This window comes from Numida meleagris, chromosome 4 (assembly GCF_002078875.1).
Source record: "Numida meleagris isolate 19003 breed g44 Domestic line chromosome 4, NumMel1.0, whole genome shotgun sequence".
Taxonomy (NCBI): Eukaryota; Metazoa; Chordata; class Aves; order Galliformes; family Numididae; genus Numida; species Numida meleagris.
In genome coordinates this window covers 3,101,144-3,125,781 of record NC_034412.1, presented here as the reverse complement: position 1 = coordinate 3,125,781, position 24,638 = coordinate 3,101,144, and the positions used below count along the sequence as shown (strand labels likewise).

The 24,638-nt window shown below is 38.4% G+C and overlaps 1 protein-coding gene across 4 annotated transcripts in view; it reads left to right on the top strand.

The window, feature by feature from the left end:
• Nucleotides 1-24,315, top strand: part of BCHE (butyrylcholinesterase) — a 45,155-nt gene extending 20,840 nt beyond the window's left edge. For 3 of the 4 annotated variants that reach the window (XM_021396295.1, XM_021396293.1, XM_021396294.1), the window contains exons 3-4: nucleotides 16,268-16,434; nucleotides 21,732-24,315. In XM_021396295.1, the coding sequence (XP_021251970.1) occupies nucleotides 16,268-16,434; nucleotides 21,732-21,859 (295 nt within the window). In that variant the 3' untranslated portion in view covers nucleotides 21,860-24,315. Of the gene's footprint in view, nucleotides 1-16,267; nucleotides 16,435-17,814; nucleotides 17,894-21,731 lie in introns of all 4 variants that reach the window. The other variant, XM_021396296.1, reaches the window with a different exon arrangement.

Here is a 24,638-nt window from a genome sequence, read left to right as displayed (position 1 = left end):
CTACACAAGATATTGCAGAACAATGTTTACATCTCTGTCAAGATCAGGCTGGTTAGGGCTCTGAGTACTTGACTGAGCTGAGCATGTCTCTGTTCATTGCAAGGGAACTGGATTGGATGACCTTTAAGGGTCCCTTCCATCTCAAATGATTCTGTGATTCTATGATATAAGTTCATATGTATATAAAATTCAGTTGCCTGCTGTGCAAAATAGAGTATACAATCCTTGTTGCTGTAACTGGCTAAAATTAAGTTCACTGAGCTTTAAGTTCACAACAGACTTTAGCCATCAATCCGGACATCTAGTCTGATTATCATTTGCACTATAATTAGATTAGCCTACAGATCAAATTTCAAATGGTTTCCACAGCAAATAGCAAGTAATCCCTCCCTCTGCTTCCAACACAAGTATAAAAAAAAAAAAATCATCATTAGGTTCAGCAATACACTCGTGCAATTTATGTACCAGTAGATGATCTGATCACTATTAACCTTTTATGTGCTGCTTTCCTCATCATCAAGACTGCGGTTGCATTAAGTTTAATATTCATAGTGTAAAAGGAGTGAGGGAATAAAATCTGTGAGTGACTCCGAAAGTAATAGCTGATTGTTGTTTTCCCAGCACCTCTGAATACACAGTAAACATTTATAAAGAACTGGGAATGCCCCATTTGACGTAATGTTTATAGTTAACTCTGACACGATCAAAGGACAAACATCTGGGGAAAAAAAAATTTACTATTCGTGTCTCCAGTAGATGAGGAGAAATCAGGCAAAAAGATGAAATTCAGAAATAGCGTACAGCAGAAGTCTTAATGAGGGTGGTTGACCTAATATGCTAATGTGCAGGAGTTCAAACGTATAAAGGAGGGAAACAGCCTGTAGAGTAAAGGAGATAAGATAGAGTTAATGTGAACTGCTAAAAGTCAGTTTTGTCCTGGTGCTTTCTGGCTGGGAGGGCCCAGCTAAGCTCACCTCTTGCTTAGCATCTCACTCTGGGTTGCCCCTGGCTCTGTGTTTCTTATGAGAGGTCTACAAGCCCACATTTTGATCCTAATTATATATGTTTTTCACTCTTATTTGAGCAACTGGGTTAAAAATGGTCGTATGAAAAGATCAGAACTCTGTCCAGGAGCAGTTTCTGTTTCTCAGAAATAGCAGAAGAAAAGACAGACAGGGAGGCCCATAAGATTCCTGGTAGTGACATTTAGGCTCAGTCCTTGGGGTTATTTCTAGCTAATGCTACCCCTGATGCTGGCAGGTAGACGCAGGTGGGCACCCACCATGGAGTTGTGGTGAGGTGGTCTGCTCTGTGGGTATCTTCCCCTTCAGCTGTACGTTCACAGAATTTCTTCTCAGAAATATGCTTATGATTTATTCCAAGAGCAGATCTAAGTAATCAGTGGAACAGGTTAGCTGTTAGGTTCTGCAAGTGTGTGCTATGTGCAGAGAAAAATACGGTGCTCTGATTCGCGGTGTTTAGAAGAGCATGGCTCCAGTAAATGATCTCTTATTCCATGAGAACTGACCAGTGTGCCACCAGGCGTGGGGTGGATGCTGAGGTCCCTTAGAATGCAGAGAAAGGCAAAGATTACCAAACTGCCAACAAATTCTCGGGATTGGAAGTCAAAAGCTTTCAGGCAGGGATGCTCCTGCTGTTTCATTATCAATGCAATTTTTAATGGCTTTACGTTCAGTATCAAGCAAGTTCAGCTGCTTATCCCAGCCTTTCCTTAGTGTTGTTACCATGATATCATCAAACACTTTTTCTTGGAATATGCTAGAGCCTTCAGAGAACAACGGTGTCATTGCTCCCTCAGAAATCTCAGACACAGAGGGAAGAGGGTTATTACTGTTGCTTTCTAAGAAAAATGAAGTATAATAAAATATTTATATTATGATAACGGATTCCAAAATCGATTGCCCTGATTTAAATTTTGGTTTAAAATTACGCCATTTCCCCTCACCTTGGGTCTCCTCAACTGATTTTTGTTTAAGACTACTGGCAGATGAACATCACTTATTAGCCTTAATAACGTTTTATAGAAATCCAAACATCATCAAATTTAGATGGGCAAAGAAACGTGGCCAAATTGTATTCAAACGAAAACCGAAGTGTGATATTGATATTATATGGAAGGGGGTGGGGTCAGGCTAGGTATATGTAGGTGAAGTTCATTGTAACAACAGTTGTTTAGTTTTCCATGGCCTCCTGAATGTTTTCCAGCATACTTTATTTTAAGTGAATTTCACGGTGATAGAAATAAATTTAAATTTTTATTCTGAGACACCTCCTAAAGTTCTTTTCTCTGCTGCACTTTTGATGTTCTGGAGAAAGCTTTTGAAAGCAAGCAAGTGACACTAACAGGTACTATCAGTCATGACCAGCAGAACGCTCTGCTAGCTCCAGTAAGAGGAAGTTTTATTTATCATGAAAAAATATATGGCATCCCAAATCAGTGGTTGCTAGGTTTTTCCTTTTGCATTACTTTATTCATTAGATTTGGTAACTGTATTTTTTAGATATAAGTAACGTAAACTGTCAAGGAGATAGACAAATCAGATGAGATGAGAACTCAAGACTTGTAGTGGAATGTACAGAGATAATATTTTTAAGGCTCTGTGAAAAATGTTTTGGATAAAAGGAAACTGGCAAAACTTGTCCCGCTGCCAGTTTTACTACTGCTGAAACAAATCTTTGCAGCTTTTTCTATAAAGTGAAGCCTTTGAAATATTTCCTCCTATGTTTTAGGGGAATTTGTGAGGCTTTGATTGTCCCACTAAAGCTCTGAAGCACTTTGCCCGGTTATTATTGCCTTTCCCTGATGTTCCACTGGTAGACATATAATAAATTTCAGTGCTTTTGTTACCAACTTATCACAGTGTGTTTATAGATAGTAGTTTCAGAACAGTGAGAACCAAAACAACAGCCTCATATAGAGTCCAGACAAGAGACCGAACTGGGGACCTATATCGTCGATGTATGGAAAGGGAAGAATGTAGTGGAAGAAGAAAAAGAGATAAATCTTCCAACCATTTTAATTTTTAAAAATATTTCAGTAACTAAGAGGGTTTATATACCACTGAGCCATTTTGTGATAGGAAAATCTTCCATTCCCTGTGTTGGTGAAAAGCAAAACTTTAATTTTGACCCAAAAGAGCACATGCATTCTCACATTCTATTTCATGGGAACTGTGTGTGAGACAAGGAAAAAGACTGTGGAAAACATGTACATGCGGAAAAAAATGGCCTAATTTTAGGAAATTTATTGTCGTTTATACCTATTTCTCCACCTTTTATTTTTGGGGTTCTTAAAAGTGGCTCATCATCTTTCCAGAGCCCATATGTCTTCTTGTATTCAGAAGCTGTAATGGAAACAAGCGAAATAATACATTTGAAAATAGTGCATCGTGGAAAAAAATTCAGTAACTGGACACTCTTGGCAGTCATCTCTGTTTCTGGCTTGCAAGCTGACAAGCTGTCATTGAATTTCAAAACTGAAAAGGGGAATATTTGATTCAGTCATCCTCTGAAAAGAGGCCTGGGATACAAATTGTTTAGATTGGCTTAATATTGCGAATACTGCAAAATTACAAGAAGATGTCTTGTTGCTTTTCGTATGTGCAGCAAATGCAATTCTATCCGTACCGATTTTGTTCTCTACGAAAGATGAGTCAAATCATTATTTCCAAACATGAGATGAGAACATCTATTAAGGAAATGTCCAAATATTATAGAAGTAATTGAACGAGACATAAAACTAAAACCTAAAACTATAATGCAAAGCTTTGCCTTGAGTATAGTGCTGGCACTGCTTTACAGAAAAGAGTGAGCTCTAATGCAATTGTCAGGAAAGGAGCATTGGGTAAAGAATCTCTTCCTGATGACGGAAGAACTAAAAAGCTTCATGATTAAATCAGTGAATTTCAATTAAAAAGAAAAAAAAAAAAAGACCTGCTGAAACCTTTTTTGCTTTGTACGGAAAGATAGAGAGCTGTATTAGTCTGGGTTTTCTAAGATGACTTCTTTTGGAATTAAGCACCTCAGTACTTTTGTCCATCTGAGACTCTGTTCTTTGATCCTAAAATGATTTCGAACGTAGCTCTCTAACTCCAAGTTAAATTGTGGGGACAATAAATCAGTTCTGGCATGTGCTCAGTTGCCACAGTGACAATCACAGCTTGAAAAGACAGCGAATGCCTTTGAAATACTGTCAAAGTCTGCAGGATCAAAACCACCAGCGATAATCCACAGTGCTGGAACTGAAGAAGGTGAACTCCCACTGTCTGGAGACGTAGGCAGAGACGAGAAAACACACATACACTGGCAGAAGAGAAGAAATAATACAGTCAATCTCTTTGAGGTGGGTCTTTGTAGAGCTATGCCGCCTTTGGCTGACCATGAGCAAGAGGAGAGGGAAATGTGTTGGATATGGTTCTTTCCTACTCTTGTGCCAAAGAGGTAGGTAAAAAAAAAACATACCAGATGTGCTTCCTGTTGTGCCCAAAGCCCTGCAGGAAGCCTATCTAGATATGTTTTGGGAAAGAGAGAGAGGTGAAGAGATACAACTGTTCCAAGGCTTGGGATAAAATCATGGTATAATCTACCCTAAATTTGCAGATGGGAATAAAAAGCCTGGATGGAAATCATTCAGCACTTGATGTAATGTATAGAAGGTGGGAAAACAAGAGAGGGAGATGCTAACGGATGCAAGAGGCTAGGTGAACAAGAAAACATAAAGAAGAGAGAAAGAACAAAAAACAGGTGGAAAGATGAAGAAGAAAATGCCTCAGATACTTGCTAAGAGATATTTTTAGGTGAAAGGATCCGTGAACTGTGAAATGCATGCATGAACCTGTTATGAATTATGTGGAAAGAGGGTTCACATGTAAGAACAATATACTATCTACAATATATTATCTAGGATTAGGGATTGCTTTCCCTAAATCGTAACTACAGACATGTAAAGACATGGTTGCAAAAGTCACTTCGAAGTTCTAATTAGTGTTCACACACAGTTAATCCTCTTTTTAGGGATACTCGTCCTCCATGTGGCATTTCTGCAGCTTAGTCCTTGCTTCATCATCGAAAGACAGAAATTGAAGTTTAAAAGGTCTGCAAACCCCATTTTTCCACTTGTTTCTGGAACATTAATCTGAAGTTCTACTGAGGACTTTCACACAAGGAATGGAAAGAGTTTGGTACAAATTTTAATTTAGTACCCAAGACTGGAGATTGGCTTGTTTCGGGGAAGTGGCAAAGGGGAGAAAAGAGGAAATGAGGAGCAGCAGAGGTTACCTAACACTGTATTTTCAAAGGTAGCTCAATACGATGTTTAATTTTTTTTCAATCAGCTGCAAGAGAAGTCAGTTGTGAGTAAATGTAGTTAGCAATTTAGTCACTGGATTTGTGAGATTCTGTCCCCACAAGTCTAGGAGCTGCGTAAGTAGAAATCAGACATTTCATGCTTACAGTTAGCGATGTTAAAAAATTATACTCTACTGCAGATGTAAAATTAAAAGCTGCTGCTATGATCTTCTTTCCCAGACATCCCTGGCCTCGATCTATGTTCTCTACCTTTCCTTGAGGAAAATAAGACAGCTTCCTAATTTCACACAGTACAGACTGTAAGGAGTGTTGCCTCAAACTTACACCAGGGAGATCTTATTTTCTATTGGAGCTGCTGTTCAAATACTGTGATTTTTATTTTAACTAATGAAGGTTTGAGTACCTGTCTCTCATGAATGGTATTTATTCATCATGGTGTTCTCAAGCAGTAGCCTCCAAGTGAATTGGAAACTGAATTGAATTGGAAATACTCAAAGGTTTAAACAGTTGTTTTTTTCCTAGATATGAAGTAGTGTGTATGCTCTAATTTTCACAAAAGGCCTCTTAATTGTGAAAAAGCAGGACTTCAAACAGGCTCAGATATCCTCCGCTCTTCACATACTAATTCTTCTTGAGATCATGATTTTCATGATTCTCAGTTCAAAACTTTCTATTTGGAAATCTCTATCTTGGTTCCAGGATGGAATTTAAATGAGATTCCGAGTATGTTGTAATGCAGAGATGTAATTTTAAAGTGTTTAATGTGAAAAGTTATATGATCTCAACTTGTAGATATCAAATGAACAGAGAATTTATAACATAGATAAGGAAATAATTACAATCATAGCAGTTGAAGTTTGTAACTTTTGGTCTTCCTACCAATAGAAATAAAACAGTGGTAGTAAAGGAAAACATCAATCAAAATGCTCCTGTGATCAAGTCCATCATGACACAATGCATCTAGATGATTTTATTTGGTTCAGAGTATTCATCTTGAAATCACGATTAGGGCAATTACAATTGAAAACAAATCTCAAATATTACATCATAGTATAGCATCCATTCCTCAGCCAGTTTTGAAAATTTGGTCTTCAGAGATAAGGAAAGAACTGCATACCTTTATCTAACAATTTCCGAGCATCTGTGAATGAACTTTATTAATGGCAGAGAAAGTGAGAGATGTAAACAGCAATCATATACATATGACTATAGTATTTACTCTTACAACCAACAGGGTTGGTAACTTTTACTAAAGCCTCTGGGAATTTAAAACACAGTATTAATAGTTCCATGGAAATAAAGCACTTTTCTCTCTTTTTACACACTCTCTTTAGATGTTTCCAGGGAGCAATTCTGGTTAAAATACTATGTAATTTCAGATTTTCCCAGGCCATGAGAAAAAGTGAGGTTGTAAAGGAGATAAGCGAGTTTCAGTGGATGACTGGAAGGGTAAAGGCCATGTCAGTTCCTTTCTGCTTATTCTTTTACTTACCTTCTGTGGAAATGACTTCCTCCTTCAAAGTCCCGATAGGATTCAGCACCTTATTTCATTTCCAAATAGCCCTCTTCTTCAGCTTCTACGTGTAAGACTGAAAACTATCATTCCGTTCGATTTTCTGCTGAGTATCAAAAAATGACATCTTTGAAAAGTGGTCGTTGAAAGCTAAAATTGGTATCATACGTAAGGTCATAAGGGTCTTACAAAACACTTTGCAGGAGCATTTGACAAAAAAATGTTTAAAGAATTCCTTTGGAATGAAGAAGCCTTAAGCCATAGTTGGACTCTCTTTTGTCTATTCAAAAATGACATAAATAAGAACTGTGAATGTTCGCACTAGAACCTCAAGTCCCAGAGAAGGTGTGAAATCATCCGAGTGACTTCTGTCCAGAAGGAGAGAAGCCTCTTTTGTAAAGGGCTGCAGGTATTTCTCCAGCTGGGACCTGATCCAAAGCTTTCTGAAGTCAAATAGTCTGCCCTATTTGTTTTGATTTGGATTAGCCTCTAACTTACTGATTCACTTCAGAAAGTGTTGGACTGCTCTTCAAACACCAACCAAAATAACAAGTCAGATGCAAGGTATGTTAAACAGAAAGAGTAAAATACCTGTGGAAATAACACTAAGCTTTGCTGGAACATTTTCACAATGCAGGAAACCTAAGTGCAAGGATTCCAGCATAGACCCAGCAGGTTGGAAATACGCTGCTGGGTCTGAAGGGCTAATTAACTCTGGTTTGGCTGACCTGGCTCATTATTACTCCTGATACCAGAGCAGAATCTGACCCTGGAGCCAGGGATCTGAGGCACTGAGCTCTTAAATGCATTGCAAACATGCCCAAATTGCTAAGACAGAACATCCTGGATCTAAATTTCTCAAATACTGTATTATTTATGGCCAATACCTTTAGACCTTCCTTGTTAATCCTTTATATATAGCAGGAATTCACAAATAAGTACCAAGACATGCACAAGCAAGAATCATTTCAAATTGGTGAACTCATCATGAATCAGTTTTAGGCAGAAAACAATAAGACAAAAAAAAAAAAAAAAAGCAACAGCTTGTAACTTCATTTCCTGAAACTGATATCATTTGTAAGAACACATACCGTGTTAAATTATAGTCTAAGACATTTAAACACACCACGGCTGTCACCAAGCTGGAATCTGGAAGGAATATCCTGAGCTTTATTTAGCCTGTGAAGACGTAAGAAAGCCTAGCTGCAAGGTCCTTCTCTGGTTTCTGTCAGTTAAAAAGTATGCCAGCTGGATCCTACACGTTTCTTCAAGGATCAGCAGAAGGAATAATGTTTATCTTCAATATTACTTGCAAAGCAGTTTCCTTTAGCAGGGACTCAGAGGCGCTTTACGGTCATTAGATAATGAACTCATGTTTGTAATCTGTGAGTGAGAACAACAAAAAATAATGAACTTTCCATCAACAACGGCTTAAGAAAAGTAATTTGGAGGATTCAACTCTGTAATCTCTCTCATACTTGTAGTACTTAATCATGTGAGTCCTTTCATTCAGCACCATGGAAATCTGAGCAAGGCTCAACGATCACAGGATCAGAACCAATGATTTTTGCATCCCATTAAGGAACAAGCAGACAAGAAAGTTTTAATTACTACAGGTTTTCAGAAGCTGGTTACAATTTTCTTGCAAGAATCACATTCTGATTAAAAAAATCAATGCTTTTAAACATGGTCAGTATTTATTTTCTAAACTCCACTTCTCTTCTCAGCACCAGAGGAGCACAGGCCTGATGTCTTGAGAATGTCAGTGCCACGAGGCTTCAGAGAAGCTTAGTGTATAAAACAGATAATTGTGAATGCTTTCAAATCACCCAGTAAGCTGCAGGCTGACAGTGTCCTTGTCTGAGTTGTCACCTTTCAGTATGGAAGTTTTTAGAGCTTGGTTATTATAAATGGCACCACTCAGGCTTTTCAGTTGATAGATTGGATAGTTGTTGTCTTTTCCACTAGTCTAAGAGGATAAAGATCTTAAGAGGATATTTAAAAATAAAATATTAAGCAAGTGAGGACATTTGCACAGAGGATTCGTCAGTATTGATAGGATGGTTAGTGATTAGCTCTCATCAAGGAATACCCTGGAGAGCTGTCTCAATTAAATAAAAACCAGCAAGGTAACTTGTTATGTGGCATTATGTACCAAGAGTACCAAGTGACATCAAAGCTAATCTATGTATTTGTGAATGTCAGCCTTCCAGCTCACTTAGTTAGGAGTGGCACTTCCCCTTGTCTTGTTATTCTAAATGAGCCAATCCATAAACCTTAGGTAATGCACAGGAAAATGTCATCTTGTCTTTGCTTTTGCGGTTTCTAACAACAGAAAGCCTCAAAGAGTATATTTTAGTGTGAAATATTTTGGCATAACAGAGAGATTTTGTCCAGAGAGTCCTTCAGATCCTTTCAGCATATAGTAAATGATCAGCTGACTTGGGAAAATGCTCTGAAAGTTATCAATTTTTCTTATAGGTGTTACAGATGCTTGTTGAACTTTTCCCTTACTGACTTCTCTAAGGATATTCTTCAGAACAGGTTGAGTGTCTTTGTTACAAGAGTGTGAGGTCTGCTCCTCAGGTAAAGGATTTTGAGGATATTTTTTTTGGATGATCTTGTAGGTCTTTTCCAACCTTGCTAATTCCGTTCTATGAATCTATGAGTATTGCACACCGTGGTCTTCTCTAGTGTCTAGTTGACAGTGAGTCATCTGAAACTAACAGCACGGTAGGAGGACACCGGCACAAATCCAAATTGTTTGGGGGTTCAAGAAGACTCAACAAGTATCTGATCTTCTTTTTAATAGGATTTGTCTGGAAAGTATCTGCTAAACTCTCAGTCGTATCTTGGGAGCAAAGCCTTACACAGGCTTACATTGTCCCTGTGGGGACCGCACCACCACCCACCGCTGCTGTTAACCTGGTAGGGGTTGCTTTGTGACAGGAAGATGAATACAGGTGTAGTTACTGTGCATCGTGGCCTTTGGAAATCATGTGAGATGTCTGGAGATGTTTGCCTGACTAAGCTTCTGGCTCCTTGGCTGCACAGGCAGCCTGCTATGCGGGGTGCTCCTCTGCTGCTCACCAGCAAATCACTGCTCCATGTCCAGATGGAAAAGGGAAAACAGCAACTTGCTCTCTTCCAGGCTGAAAAAAAATAGATTCATCCATTTGGCTCAAATGCTACGTGAAGTACTTGAAGATATTTGTTTGGGTGTTTTATTTAGTGCCGTCATGATTAATGGAGATGTCCTACACAACATAGCCATTAATAAACCAGTTAGAAAACTGAGATCTGTTTTTAGGCTACAGATCTCATGGCCTTTCCTCAAAATGTATGATACCCTCAGTGAGACTGCGTACTGATTGAGGCATGGGCAGGGGGGAGTCAGGCTTCGTACTGCAGAAAGAGTAAAGCACTGCCATATCCTATCCCTCCGAGGAGCAATGAGTTGGAGGCCAGAGCTTTGGTGGGGACCTGTCACATGACTCTGGTATTCATTAGCCCTTATCACCCTAAATTTTTCATTAGTCTACATACAGCTTTATTAAAGTAAGTGGCTACGTTTACTCATGACATCATTACAATTTAGTCTGTGGCATCACTTGTGAGTTCTGCATCTCTGTTTCTGCCAGCATGACTCTGGTTCCCACCCCTTACTCATGGAGATCAACAGTTGACACTATAGCCCAGGTGATGTTCTCTCGTCCTCTTATATTCATTTTGTCCCTCAGATTTCTCTGCCCTGTGCTCTTTGTCTCTTTTACCTGCCTGAAAATGCATTAGAAGAAAGCACAACCAAAGTTTATAAGGCTACAGAAAAAATCTTTTTCTTAAGCATTTCTACAAGTGCAAACTCAAAGGACGTTATTAATTGCATTCATTATTGTTAGGTTTCACATCTGCACTGAGCTGCTGCATGAGAACCTGTAGGGGGGGAAACTCATGCTGCTGGGATGTACCTCAGGTACATCTGTGCAGGCCTCAGCAGCTCCTGCAATGACAGTGTGGTTCTTATTTGATGCTGAAATGACTATTTCCATCATTCTTAAAGACTTTGGTATGCAGCTGCAGAAAATGTGCAAGAGACAGTGTTACTGTTGCTGTTGCATTCCCAGGTAGCTGGGAGGCAATTCCCCCTCCCTGTTATCTTGTGCCCATGGTAACACGGAGTAAAATGGCATCCCATGAAAAACAGCTGATTGCCAGCACTGCCTGATAGCTGCAAGGAGCCATGAAAGCTAATAAAAATGATTCACATTCATTCTCTCCTCCCTTTAAACCAACTGTTGAAAAGAAAAGGGGGCAAAATTGAGAGTGAGCATCAGCAGACACAGCCCTGGTGAAGTCAATAAAGTTGCACCTAGCAGGAACAGGTCCCCATTTAATTTCAATTCTTGCTGCACGGGGGAAGCAGAGGGTGCAGCAGCATTATCATAACCTTTCATTAATCTCAGCAGGCACCTCGTTCAGCTAACGAGACACATGCCAGCAGAATGCCAGTGTGCTGATAACCTGAAGAAGGCAGCTAGAAAGAAATTGCCTCACTGTGCATTGTGTTGTTGACTGGTGCTGCTCTGATGAGAGCAGCAGAGAGGTAAGCTGTGCACGCAGGGGCCAACTTCCCACTGCTCTGCAGATCAGAGAGGAATGGGATATCCTCCACAGGGTGAGCTGCAGGTAGAGAGCTTGCTGAGCTGCTCTCAGAGAGGGTCAGAGGAAAGCCAGCAGCTACTGCAGAGACAATTAAGAGCAATAACATGCTGCTCAGGGGAAATTAGTATGTGCTTCTTCTCAGGGAGCAGTATCTCTATGAGCAGCTGCAGCCAGGCAGAAGCAGCGTGTGTTTGTGTCCTTCCAGGCAGGTCTGGCTGGAGCAAGAGGCTGCCAGGCACTGGAGGCAGAGTTTGTTCAGCCTCTGAATCTCTTAGTGAGTTTGGGTTTGTATAATTAATCTGTGTTAGATGGCTGAAATAATAGATGAACGTTGTTGCTGTTTTCTCTAGGGATACGCACAAGGTGCTAACTAGATCCTGTTATAAACAGAGCAGCTAAATAGGAATAGAATGAAGGCATGGGACGATCTAAACCAGCGTGTGGTACAGTGTTTACAACGCTCTTTACAAAGGTAAATTATGCCTAAGCCATTTTCCAAGAGAACTATCACAGAAGATTTTTCTTTGTGGATGACAAAGGATAATGTAGCAGTACAAAAGAAGCTCTCTGTTAAATGGAGACAACACAGCAGAGTGAAAACTGTTAAAAGTTCACTCACAAAAATAAAGTGAAGTACAAAACTAAAAAAAAAATCGATGATTAATTAAATTTTTGTGAATCTGTTTGATAAACCATCAAATTAACGCTATAAATATTAATAAATATGCAGTGAGCTAGTATTGTTTTCCAGGCTATATTGATCATATTAATGAGAATGGTAACATTGGCATTTTGATTATGATTAACAGAATTAACAGATTATGATTAACAGAACAGTGTTCAGGTTGTTGCATTTTCCATCTGAAACAAATTAGCCTTCTTTTTTTTTTCTGAAGTTTTGGAAGAAGAGCATTAAATACACGGAAATGAGTGTAGAATCACAGAATGGCTTTGGTTGGAAGGGACCTTAAAGCACACCCAGGCCCAACCCCTGCCTTGGTCTGGCTGCCCAGGGCCCATCCAACCTGGCACCTCCAGTGAATGATCTCCTCTGAAACCCCCTTCCCTCCTGCTGCCTAATCTGAAATGTTTCCTGTGAATGAGTCCTGAAGATAAAATTCTACTCACAGTTATGGCTATGCAATACCCAAAGAGGGAGAGTATGATCTTTAGAACAGTAGATTAAAAAAAAAAAAAACAAATTCCCCAGAATAGAGGATTACGGTACAGCTGATGAACTTTAGTGGGAGCATATATATGTAAGGGTGGTACATGAGAGCAGCTTTAGTAGAGATGTACTCCTGAAAACTGTTGTTGAGGTTACTGAGAAAATGTTTGGTTGCCTTAAACACTTATCTTTATAAAATAAATGAGACACTGTAAGTGAGCTGCTGCCACTATAAGAGAGATCAGCCCATAACCTCACGGCATATGAAAAGAAAAAAAATAGAAGAAATATAGAAATAAATTCTGTTTACGTCAAAGTTTAAACACAGATTTGGGTTCTTTTCTTCTTCTCTTGCATTTCTTCTCTGGGAGCAATTCAAATAATTGCGCTTCTTAATTGCCCTAAGACTCCTGCGCACGTTAAAAAGTGCACAGAAAATAAGCGTCTAGAAAATACACTAAAAATATTCAGCGAAGAACCTTGCATTTTCTGTGAACAAAAGGAAGATCTTTCCTGACTAGAGCTTAAAGATAAGGACAGAGATCTTTTAGTGTTTAATGATGTTGATGCATGATAGAAGAGTCCAAGCCCTACTGGACATGCTTTCAGGCCCCAGTGACAGCACTGAGGTAGCTAAAAGTGAAATGTGCTGAAGAAGAGATGATTGAATGGTACCAGAAGATGAAAGAGCATCAAAATGACAAGAGGTCTGAGAAGCTGATGAAGTTGACAGGACAGAGGTTTCCATACAAGTTCTGAGCGTTGTTTCAGTAGCCGCAAGTTCTAATCTACCAGCAGAGATCACTCATCCAAACACAGACGGACAGAGGTAGGGCTGTGCAGTGTATTGGATTCCGTTTTGTTTGGTATGGTTATTCTCAGAAAACTTTTGATTTTTTTATATGAATATTATTAAACTTGGAGTTGGGTCAGACACCATGCAATTTTATAGTTTTTTTTTTTTTTCTGTGCAGTGCAATTCTTATCATGAAGTTATTAGCAAGAAGGAATGAAATGTAATTGCAATAGGACAGCGAGGTCATAATCATAACTCGTTCTCACCAGTTAAACATTACATTCCTGTGATCTCTCTGTTTTGCTAGAACTTGGAACTGCTTTTTAACTTGAGAAATTTTCAGTCGTGAAGCTAAGACGGAAATTACTGGACATGTCTTTGAACAGTAAGCATTCTGGAAATTAGGGAGAATGTCACAATCAGCATGCTCACGTATTTCAAAGTGCTGTGCTCTTCTGACAGTTCTTTCAATAATTTTTAGTAAAATACATCTGTAGCCATTGTGTAATCCCCCCTACACCTGCAAATTATAACGTGGAGTGTCATGATTTATTTCATAGCATAAAAGCTGTTAAATGAATACTGACAGCACCATTAGTGTTCTGATCTTGAAATGAAGTGCAAGTCAGCTCTGCTTAAGTTGTCGTTCTCGCGCGTCGCAAATAATTGTGCAGTTAAAAAGGGTGCCATAAGTTAATCAGAGCAAAATTAGTCAAGAAAAATCAGTAGAGAAGTGAGCCAATCAGGAAATGGCACACTGAATCTCTCACTCTAACATCATGTTTCTGTAAGTGGCCGACACTCGGTGCTAAGAACTCTGGAGTAAAGCAGAATGCTGAAACAGGGGGCAAACGTTTGACTCATTCTGCATGAACTAAGAGATGTCAGTACTATTTCAGCAGCTGAATCTTGTGCTCAGACTGATCCCACCTATGCCCCCTACCTCGTTCCCACTTCTGGCAAGCAGCACTCAAGTGAGATCCACGCACGCTGGACTCCACTCTTCCCGCTGCCTTCTGGGAAGTCTTATTGAAAAGTAAAGTAGAGAGAAGCAAATTAACTCGGCTTCGAGTGTTCCTTAATTTATCCCACCAAGGATCATCAGCTACCATTGTTCTGCCCTAAAAACCGTTCTTTGATGTCGTCTGCTAGCAAAGAAAACGAGTCCTCCTGCTTGCACTGAAATCAGATGTTTCATTTGTCTTCTAACCTCTTCAGAGCTAATACAGATTTGTATTTTCAACAGTCACAGATCATCCACTTTTTTTCTAAGAAATCATATTCTGTCTCATTTGTCCCCTAACGCAATGTTTCACATTTTGTTCTTTTTAAACATACTCCAATCTTTTTTTCTCTAGTCGTAGAGATCCATCCAACAGATACTACATGTTGTCCTTTTTGGAGGGGAGAGCTGGATCTGTCTGTCCCTTTGAATGTTAATCTGTTTGTCACTAGAGCCCTATGAATTCTATTGTATTATAAATATTTATCGCAACTATTTTAATACTAGCAGCTGTGATCCTTTAATGTGCAGAGTCTGTGTCATAAAGATCCAAATGCTCTGTAGCTCTTCCCAGTTTCCAGAAGATTTGAAATTGTTCATATCTGGCACTCCTTTATTGGAGCTCAGCATACTCCAAGGACAAACTTTTCCTTCTTAATGAGAAATAATTATTTTCTCTCCCACTATAGCTTCAGTGCAAAATTTAGACAATTTTGTACCTTTACTTGCATTTTTTCAGAGCCATTTAATCCAGTCAGTTTATCTATCTGAAATGATCTGCAATGTTGAAACTAAAACATGGACCATGGAACCTCCCAAACTAGTTTATTTGTTCTTTTAAGGCACTGGTAAGAATTTACAGCTTCTGTGAGAATCTCCAGATTCAACACGTGTAGCTTGTGCATAGCAGTTAATCAAATGTTTTTACCATAAAGTGTATATACAAGGGCTGCTCCGAAAGTAATGCCTTCTATTTTGTTATATTGGCCCAGACAGGCAGAGGTGGTTGTTGGTTACATGGCAGTAGTGGCTGAACCTTTCTGCCAATCATAGAATCATATGGTTTGGGATGGAAGGGACCTTTGAGACCATCTAACCCCCCAGCTATAGGCAGGGACGCCTCCCTCTAGATCAGCTTGCTCAAAGCCCCATCCAACCTGGCCTGGATGACCCATTACATTTTGTTGCCTTATGACAGGTGGCAGCAGAGGGGCAATCTGACAAAATGGCATCAGATGTAGAAGTGCTTATGAAGCAAAGGTGTGGGAAAAAATGGCACCCACTGACATTCACTGGTGCCTGCTGAATGTTTCTGGAGACCAAGTTGTGGATGTGAGCACAGTGAGGATGTGTGTGGTACATTTCAGCAGTGGCGACAGCAGTACTGGTCACCTCTGTTGGTGCACATCTTTACGTGCACATGCTACAGGCTCCTGTTCATCACTGGCAAAAATGCATTGCTAAGGGTGGTGACTGTGTTGGAAAACAGCATTTTGTAGCTGAGAATTTGCTCTATCAAATAGTGTTATTGTGCTCTTTGTATTTGTTGCAGTTTCCATAGAAACAAATAGGAGGCATTACTTTCAGAGCGACCTATGTATAATTTCACTTTTAAAAAATGAATTTAAATCAGGTTTTGCTTTTCTTTTTTTCTGTTGGTTAAAAATGTGTACTCCAGTAATTCCAAACTAGCCTCGTTAATTTGAAATAATTGCTAAGTAAAAACAGGCAAACAAAAAATGTGATGTGATGAGGTGAATTCTCATTCAAAATGAAATGTTTCTCTTTCTCATTTAGAAATCCAAATGGGACCCTGATTAATGGAACAAGATGGCCAGTCTTCACCAGTCGTGAACAAAAATATTTAACATTAAATACTGATGCTTCGGAGGTACATACAAAATTACGTGCTCAGCAGTGTCGATTCTGGAATATTTTCTTCCCCAAAGTTCTGGAAGTGACAGGTAAAAATGTTTTTTTAGGTACTTTTATCTAAATTGTTTTATGCAAAGCTTGTTTGCTTGGTATTAATGTGATAATTCAATTTAAGTCTTTATGTTTCCATTTATAACTCTATTTCCATGAGATGTTCAGGTGTTGGATAAAATTACCCATGCTGCAGTGAGGGGCATCATACTCTATGGAAAGGAAAAGTAAAGAATCATTGTGCCTGGATCCTAATCTAGAAATGAGATAAGAAGGTTGTTAAGAACAGCCTTTTTGTCATTTATCTACATCTATCAGTCCTTGAAATACTGTAACAGAAACACTGTGTTTTTATATTTATGTTCCCTACACAGTCTTGCACTGTTCTGACAAAGAAACATTTAAGTTTCTGCTTGCAATCATGCCATAATACTCTGTATTGTAACAATTCTCTCCGCAGAAATAGTATTTTGCATTTCCTATTTCCTTTTATGCCCAATAGAATTCACAGGACAGTACATTCCATGCATACAAGTATTTCTTCATCATCTGAGGGTCTGCCTCTTCTGTCATCCCTTCTACTGAAATAAACAAGCATATTTTAATATGATATGAGAGAAAACAAGGCATAAGGAAATTTTATGTCATTGTTACTCCAAGTTGTAGTTCCAGCTGAGTTCAGATAGACGAAGTAGGGTTGCATTAGTTAGGACAGGAAGACAATCAAGCTGAATTATTTTGCAGACATTGCAAGGGAATTTCTAATTGTGCCAAATGGTCATGGTTTGACATGGATGTGCTTGTTGACGAATCACAAGGTAATCCACTCATTGCACAAGTTGTGCTACGTCTTTGACGTCTTCTCCATATGTTATTGCTGGGTCCAGGTGTGTTCCAGCACCTGAGCAAGCAGGTTTCCATGGCAGACTGGGCAGACTCCCTCAGGCAGTTCTAGTTCCCACCATCTTTGTGGTTAGATATTTTGCTCAGGCAAAAAAAAAATCTGTTAAGTCCAAAAATATGTATAAATAAATGGTATGATTTAGGGTTGAGAAAACTAAGAAGGAAAAAATAAAACTCACTATCATAACACCCACACAGAAAATTCTGGCCTTTCCTTCTCAAGAGTGTTTTGTATGATTTCTGGAAGATTTCTTGCAGTCTCCCCCTTCAATTTCGATATGTAAGAGTATAACTGAAGACATGAGTTCCAGCGTATGGTTTTGTGTCAAGGTTGGTAGTCAGGTGCACCAGACTTAGACTTGCGTTGCGTGGGCTCTCAATTCCAACTTGACACAACTGCTACACACATACATAGGTAGCCCTATTGCAAAGGGCTAACCGCACCCAGATTACTCTCCCTTCACAGTCACCCAAAGACAAAGCAGGAGCATTCAGCATTTAATGTTTCATTCGAGGGCATGAGCACCGGGACAACCACCAGAACAATTTCTGATGACGGCTTCTAAAAGAAACACACTGGAGGGACAATAAACAGTAAGTGACTCTTAAGAAGCTTTTAGAGCAATCATACGTTAATTATAAAAGCATCTCTGTAAGACTCTGCCTCCTTATCGCAATCTTTAACACATCCTGAGCTCCAACTATTTGCATCTCTGTTTCCTCTAGATTATAGAAAGCTGCAGGTAGCCAAGATTTCCATTTGTGTTTCATTACTATTTTAGTGTCCAATATATATAGTACATACATTTCTGTTTTACCTGATATTATTGCATCGTATATCATCTATAAGGAAATCAAACCTCCAAGTGGCCAATATAAATATATTGTATTAAAAAGTAAATACATGAACTTTGAAAAGATATTTAAATATAGGGACAGAGGAAAGTTCAACTTCTTGACTAGTAATAACTGAAATCATTGTGTTTGCTATGAACCTCTCAGCAGCATCCGGACTCCATAAAACAATACTTAGAGTATTTGGACTATTAAAAATGTGATGACTTAGAAAAGTCTCCATCAGAATTACTTGTCTATTTCCACAGAGCTATATACTGCACTCCTGATGCATGCAGAAAAGTGGATTAGCCAAAACTAACCTCGCTTGCAGCTGACAAAGAAAATTCTCAATGTGTCTATGGCAGCCATCTATGGACCTTTATAATCTTAATGCTTTCCAGCTCCAGCTTTTTGCATCCTGGAGGATAAGAGGGAGAACAGTCCTTACAATAATTCACCCCCCAGATAAGGCTATTTCCATTTGGAAGATGATGATAATAATGATAATAACCCAAATTCCTGAAAAATATATCCAAAACCAAATATACTGGGTCGGGTTTTTTTGTTTGTTTGTTTGTTTTTTGAAAGCATTCATATTCAAAGCATGTGACTAAAGGGCATTGAATACAGAGATAGTGAAGTAGATATTCTCCTTTCTGAAATCTTGTACGGAAACTATCACCATGAGAGAGACAACAGCATAAAGTTGTAGTGTTGATGATTCTAATGAACCAAGAAGTTTGCAGGTACCAGCATTTATGAGCTGTTGAGGAGGATAGAAAAAAATAATTCCAACTTGTCATCCCTTATTAATTATACTGTGTCATAACAGCTACATGGCCTTTGTCTCAATCTTAATGTTAATACTACAAAAATAAATTCAAGATTAGCACTTTATTGGCACACGTGGCAGAGCAACAAATGATGATATGGAGATAAATTTAACTTTGCTATAATGCCATTGAATTGAAGGCTGTGTGCCTATGTGGAAAGAAAAGAAATGCCAGCTGTCCGTGTTGACACTGCTGAAGAATCAAAACAACCCCCCCCCTTTTTTTTTCTCTTTTAAACTGGGACCTTTCTGAGCATTAAGGTATGATTCACCACCTCCTGAAATCTCCTTATAAACTTCCCTGTGCTCTGCACTGGGCTAATTGGTATCACTGTAGACTCTGAGGCTATCTAAAAGATGGCATATAGCAAAACAACATCACTGTATTATCAGCTGACTACCAGAGAATTGCAGCACCCAGTAATCCGAGCTGTAATTATCAGTCAAGTTGAATTCTCTAATCTTTTTTTTTTATCCTTTTTTTTTAATCTTTTTTTTTCTGCTTTCTAGCTGTCAGCTCATCTAAGTCATAGGTGGTTGTTTCAAAGAGATTGATGATGTTGGTGATAATGGGATGCATTGACTTGTGACTTCAAGTTGAATCTTATCACTGAAAAAGCAAACAAATAGGAATCCAAGTTCTTACTTGAGTGTTTTCTCTTTCTCCCCTTGTCTTTGAGATTCATAATGGTGGCAAGTCTGAATTTCTCATTGTCTGCTTTCTCTAGCTGAAATGTCTCATAATTTATACTCTCAACCAGTGACTTTTAATTGAAGATGTGTGTATTATAAAGCTGTTTCACTTTCCAATGTCTTTGGGCACAAACGCTTTCTGCACATTAAGACTTCAAACACATCTAAACCTGAATAATTAAAGACCAGTTTTTTGAATTCATAAATAGGATCTTTGCCTGGATAAACAAAACTGAGAACTAGAATAAGACAAGAAACGAGGTTTTTTTTTCTCCTAATAATGCCAGTAATGGCTCATGTCAAATGACCAATCCATCTGACATATGTGGAAAATCCGGCTCTGAAATCCTGGATAATTCTTTAAATTAAGATATGTGAAGAGATGAGTTCCTAGGGTCAGGAAAGTCAAACGATGTATATGTCTTCTCCCTCTAGTTCTGTGAATCATATCAGCACAGCTTAGTAATCAAAACATGCTGTAATTGTTATCAGCATTTACAAATGTTCCTGGGGTTAATCACAGCTATGGCCAGCAGGAAAAAAAAAATATCTGAACTTTTATTTGAAGTCTGATGTAACCAAGCTTATTTACTTATTTGAACTGAGAGCAATTTGGTTAACTTCTTAATATTTCTTCCTATATTTGTTCACAATTTCACTTTTGACTACAAGAAGTACAGAACCTCCCCAAGAAAAAGTATCTTGGTTTTATTTCTGGTCTCACTGGAACAAAGTAATGTAAATCTCATTTCAAAGTCTCATTAAATTGCCATCTGGATTTCCAGACCAAAAAGGTTTGGAAATGTTGAGCTGAACTGCAGATAAGCAACCAAATTACTGGATGCTTCTCCAAACTAAATCTCTGAATCTGTTAACTCTCTTTCCAGAATATTTTCTCTACTGATGTGTAAAACACAAAAGTATTTCATTTTCACATAACCAGTTAAACTTGCAGTGCTGGCAGATCATAAAAAATGGGGGAAAAGAGTGTTTTTATGGAGGGAAAGGGCCTGAGCTCTATTGCAGCAGAAGAACATAAAGTCAAAAGAGCATAAAGAACTCATGGAGCTGTTATCTAGTGAACACAATTACCGCATTTTTTGGAGACAAACTGCGTCAATATGGGACACTGAGATAATTAGGTGCAAAATGAATAAAGGCATTCATAGATCATCAATGGTTTCTAAACTTTAAGAAAAATTCTGCAGCTGACCCACGGTGTGCAATGAACCCTCTGTGCTTTATCTTTCATTTTGTAGTTGTATGTGGTGTTCCTGCAAGGTCATTGCATCCCTCTCTAGGGTTAATTGTCTTTTGGGACTGGAGGAAGCGATCCCTCTCCATAAGATGCTCTGAGAACCTTGTAAAATGATGTATTTTTATTTCTCTTCTCATCCTCACCCTCTGCTCTGATGCCTATAACAAATTTGGCAATAAATATTACCTTGGGATACAGGATTAGTCAGCAATTGCTTTATAGGCAAGAGTGAAAGAGAAGAAAGAAATTGATTTCATGTTGACATTATGCACATTTTACAGTATCCTTCTCCAAACTGGTGTCACTTACACATTAAACATGCAGATTTATTTCAAAGCAGGGTGAAATCCTGGTCATCCATTGTAATCCATTGAAACTAAAGGCAAGACTGCTGTGGCCTTCAACAAAGCTGCAATTTCACTGTAACTTTTACAAGTTACCTATCTCAGATTGCATATCATATTCTTTGGGGTATGTAGGCTTCACTGCAGAATATATTGAACTAATATTTCAAGGATTTCACAAAAAGATAGCTTTAAAATGACGTCTTTGATGGAAAGAATATTATGCAAAGCAACAGTCCCATACATAAACATCTTTATTCCCCTGAAGTGTGCCTGAATGATATCTTTGCAGTCCTTCCTTCCTGATCTGTCACTGAATTTCCAGTCATTCCAAGTTTGAGAAAAAGATACGAACGAACATCCTAAAATGTATTTAGAGCAAATGACATTGATAATCAGAATTATTTTTCTATTAGCATACAAAGAGATTCAAATTTAGATTAACATAACCCATTTCATGTTTTACAGGAAATATTGATGAAGCAGAACGAGAGTGGAAAGCAGGATTCCATCGCTGGAACAATTACATGTCAGACTGGAAAAATCAATTTAATGATTACACCAGCAAGAAGGAGAGATGTGCAGGCTCTAATTAATATGTTTACCCTATCCAATATGTTCCTATTACTGATCATCAAGGCAAGTATAGTGGTAGCTACTGGACATGGCTAGCATTGAATATGATAAGCAGATTAAAAAAAATATTATGGATATAATTTTGATTCTCCAGATCTTTCATTTATATTTTACCTCATATCTCAATAAACAATATAAAATATCCGTACTCTTTGAAGCTTCACTGCTTCACTGTGTTAAATAGGACTATAGAGATTAAAGTCTGAAGATTAATGGTGTACATATTATAAACACTAGCTGCTTAAATTCTCACTTCAAAGATACAATGTAATCTGTTATAGGAAAAAATGGATTTTTTTAGCAGAAATGGCAGTGTTTTACAGTATTGCTATGCAAAACACAATTGTTTTTGATCTTTAACTGCAATGCCACAGCACTTAAGCCTTGCTTCAGACATAATTTAATTGACATAAATATAAAGAGATTACAGCTTTGCTGGACACGCCAAACGATATTTGCTTGTTAGACCAAAAATTTTAAGGCAGACATTAAAGCCCAAATCATTGCTTTTATATGTCAAAATCTGTAGGACAAAGCCATAGTAGGAGAGTATTCAGACTATCTACTGTCTACCTAGCCTAAATCATCTGTGCAACTCCAAAGGTGAAACAAACCAGAAAACCTGAGGCTTGTTTTTCTGCTAGCCTCATTTTTTCAAGGAGTAAGAAGGCTCCACATTCATGAAGTAATAAACCCATAGCTTTCCCTGTTTGGGTGCCCAATGTCTTTGTCCTGTACTTGTCTCTGCAATTAAGGTGAGCTCCATCTATGAAAATCTTGTACACTGAGTCATCTCGCAGTTGAAGGAGAGGCCCACATGTACTGGAACATGAAGGACACATTTTTAAACCTGTAGAACACTGATCTCTGTATTGCCAAGCTCATCAGATGTCAGCCACGAAAGCCCTGCTAAGGAAGGCTGAGAAGGACCTCACGGCAAAGGTCATTAGGAAGTGGTGGGAAAGACCCAGATCTTTGGCATGGTCAAATGAGCTCCATTTGTCACGCACGTAGGCATCTCCTCAACTACTTTCTACCCACTCAAGATGAATCTATTAGATGGTCCTAAAAATACCCCTTGGATTGCTCTTCCTCCTACTTTTCTGCTTCTGGATGAGGTTGGAAGTTGTATGCCTCAATAACACCTTAAATAGCTGCCTTTTACTGGCCCATCTGGGAGGAATAAATGTCAAAAATTTGATAAACATAAAGAGTATGTAAAAGCAACAGCCCATCTCATAAATAAATTATTCTGAAGCTTTCTGTAAAAGTAATAGCCTTTCAGTGCATCTATTTTCTGTTCTAGTGATTATGAGCTCTTGCAAAATTCCCTCTCAAATTTAATATACTGAAGAGATCTAGATAAGGAACGGAAGGTGGTCTCTTTGTGGCTGTCAGTCTGACCACATGGGATTCGTATCCCATGAAAAAAAAAAAATGCAGAAAATCCATCCTCTGCTACTGAGGATGGCTTACCTTTTCACAGTTATTTCTGGACTATTTTATGGAAAACCATCTTTAACACAGTATTTCCAAAGTCTTCATCTTAAACAGTTCAAGAACCGGTCATTTTTGGGCAGGCTGATTAAAACCTTCTTGTACTTAGGATTAAAAACCCTCTTCACACCACATGTTATGTTTGTGCCACAAGTAATTGGCTCACTACATACATTAGCATAGTTACTGCTACTCATAGTAGCATGGAGAGCTACATCATTCTGTGGCATGTTGGCTATTTACTGGGCATTCTTCATACCACTGAAACACTACTAAGGGTAAACTTCCTGTCATTGTGGAGCTGGCTCTGGATCTCCCCATTCTGCTTACACGGTGTGCTTGATAGATATGCTGGATGCTCATCTGTCACAAAGAGCCTTGACACCTGAAGTAACACCCAAGCATATTTAGAAGCAACATTTGTCTTTCTTGATATCCTCTTTTTGGTTGTGTTTCACTATCTGCCTAATCAGTCTAATCGGTGTGGGGAAAAAAAAAGAAGAGCTAATTAAAATGCTTAAATAACCTTTGGGAAGGGCAGTCTATAAAATATTTTGCTGTGAACGTGTCCTCTGTATGTGCTGTTAGCTAGTCTGGATGAGGTCTCCTTGAAGACTAACGCTCTTTCTGGAGTATTTCTACCATGTCTGTGACATGTTCTTAAATAAAGGGAGGGAAGAAAGAAAAAACAGATTAAAATAAATCACTTTGAAGAGTTGTTTTACTGATTTTCTTTGTGTGATCGAATTGCTAGCTTTGTATTTTTCATAAGCTGGGAAATAATTAATATCTCTGTTTGTTGTTCATATGAAATCAGTGTATCATTTAGCCCTATGCTCATACCCCACACTTAAGCAAATACAGAAAAGCCTTAAGTACTGGTATGAAAGTGGCTAAGGTAATAAAGACTTCAGAAAGACATTGTGGATGGCTTAAAACTAAAGCCCAAACAAACTTTTATTTTGAGGAAATTGAGGATATTGTGCCACTGCTTTAAAAAATTACTTTAGACATCTCAACCTGACCTCACTGAAGATGCAATGTTAATTAATGTTTTTGCTTGGCTTAAAAGAGACAAGAAATCAAGGTTTCCATGTGAAACCAGAAAAAAAAATGTGTTGATCCTTTCTTCCTGTTCCTGATATCTGAAGCAACGATTCTGAATTTAGTCCCAGAGTTGCTGAAAGATTACAAGAAAATGAACAGCAGTGCCAACAAAAATGTTGGCATTAAATCAGTTGT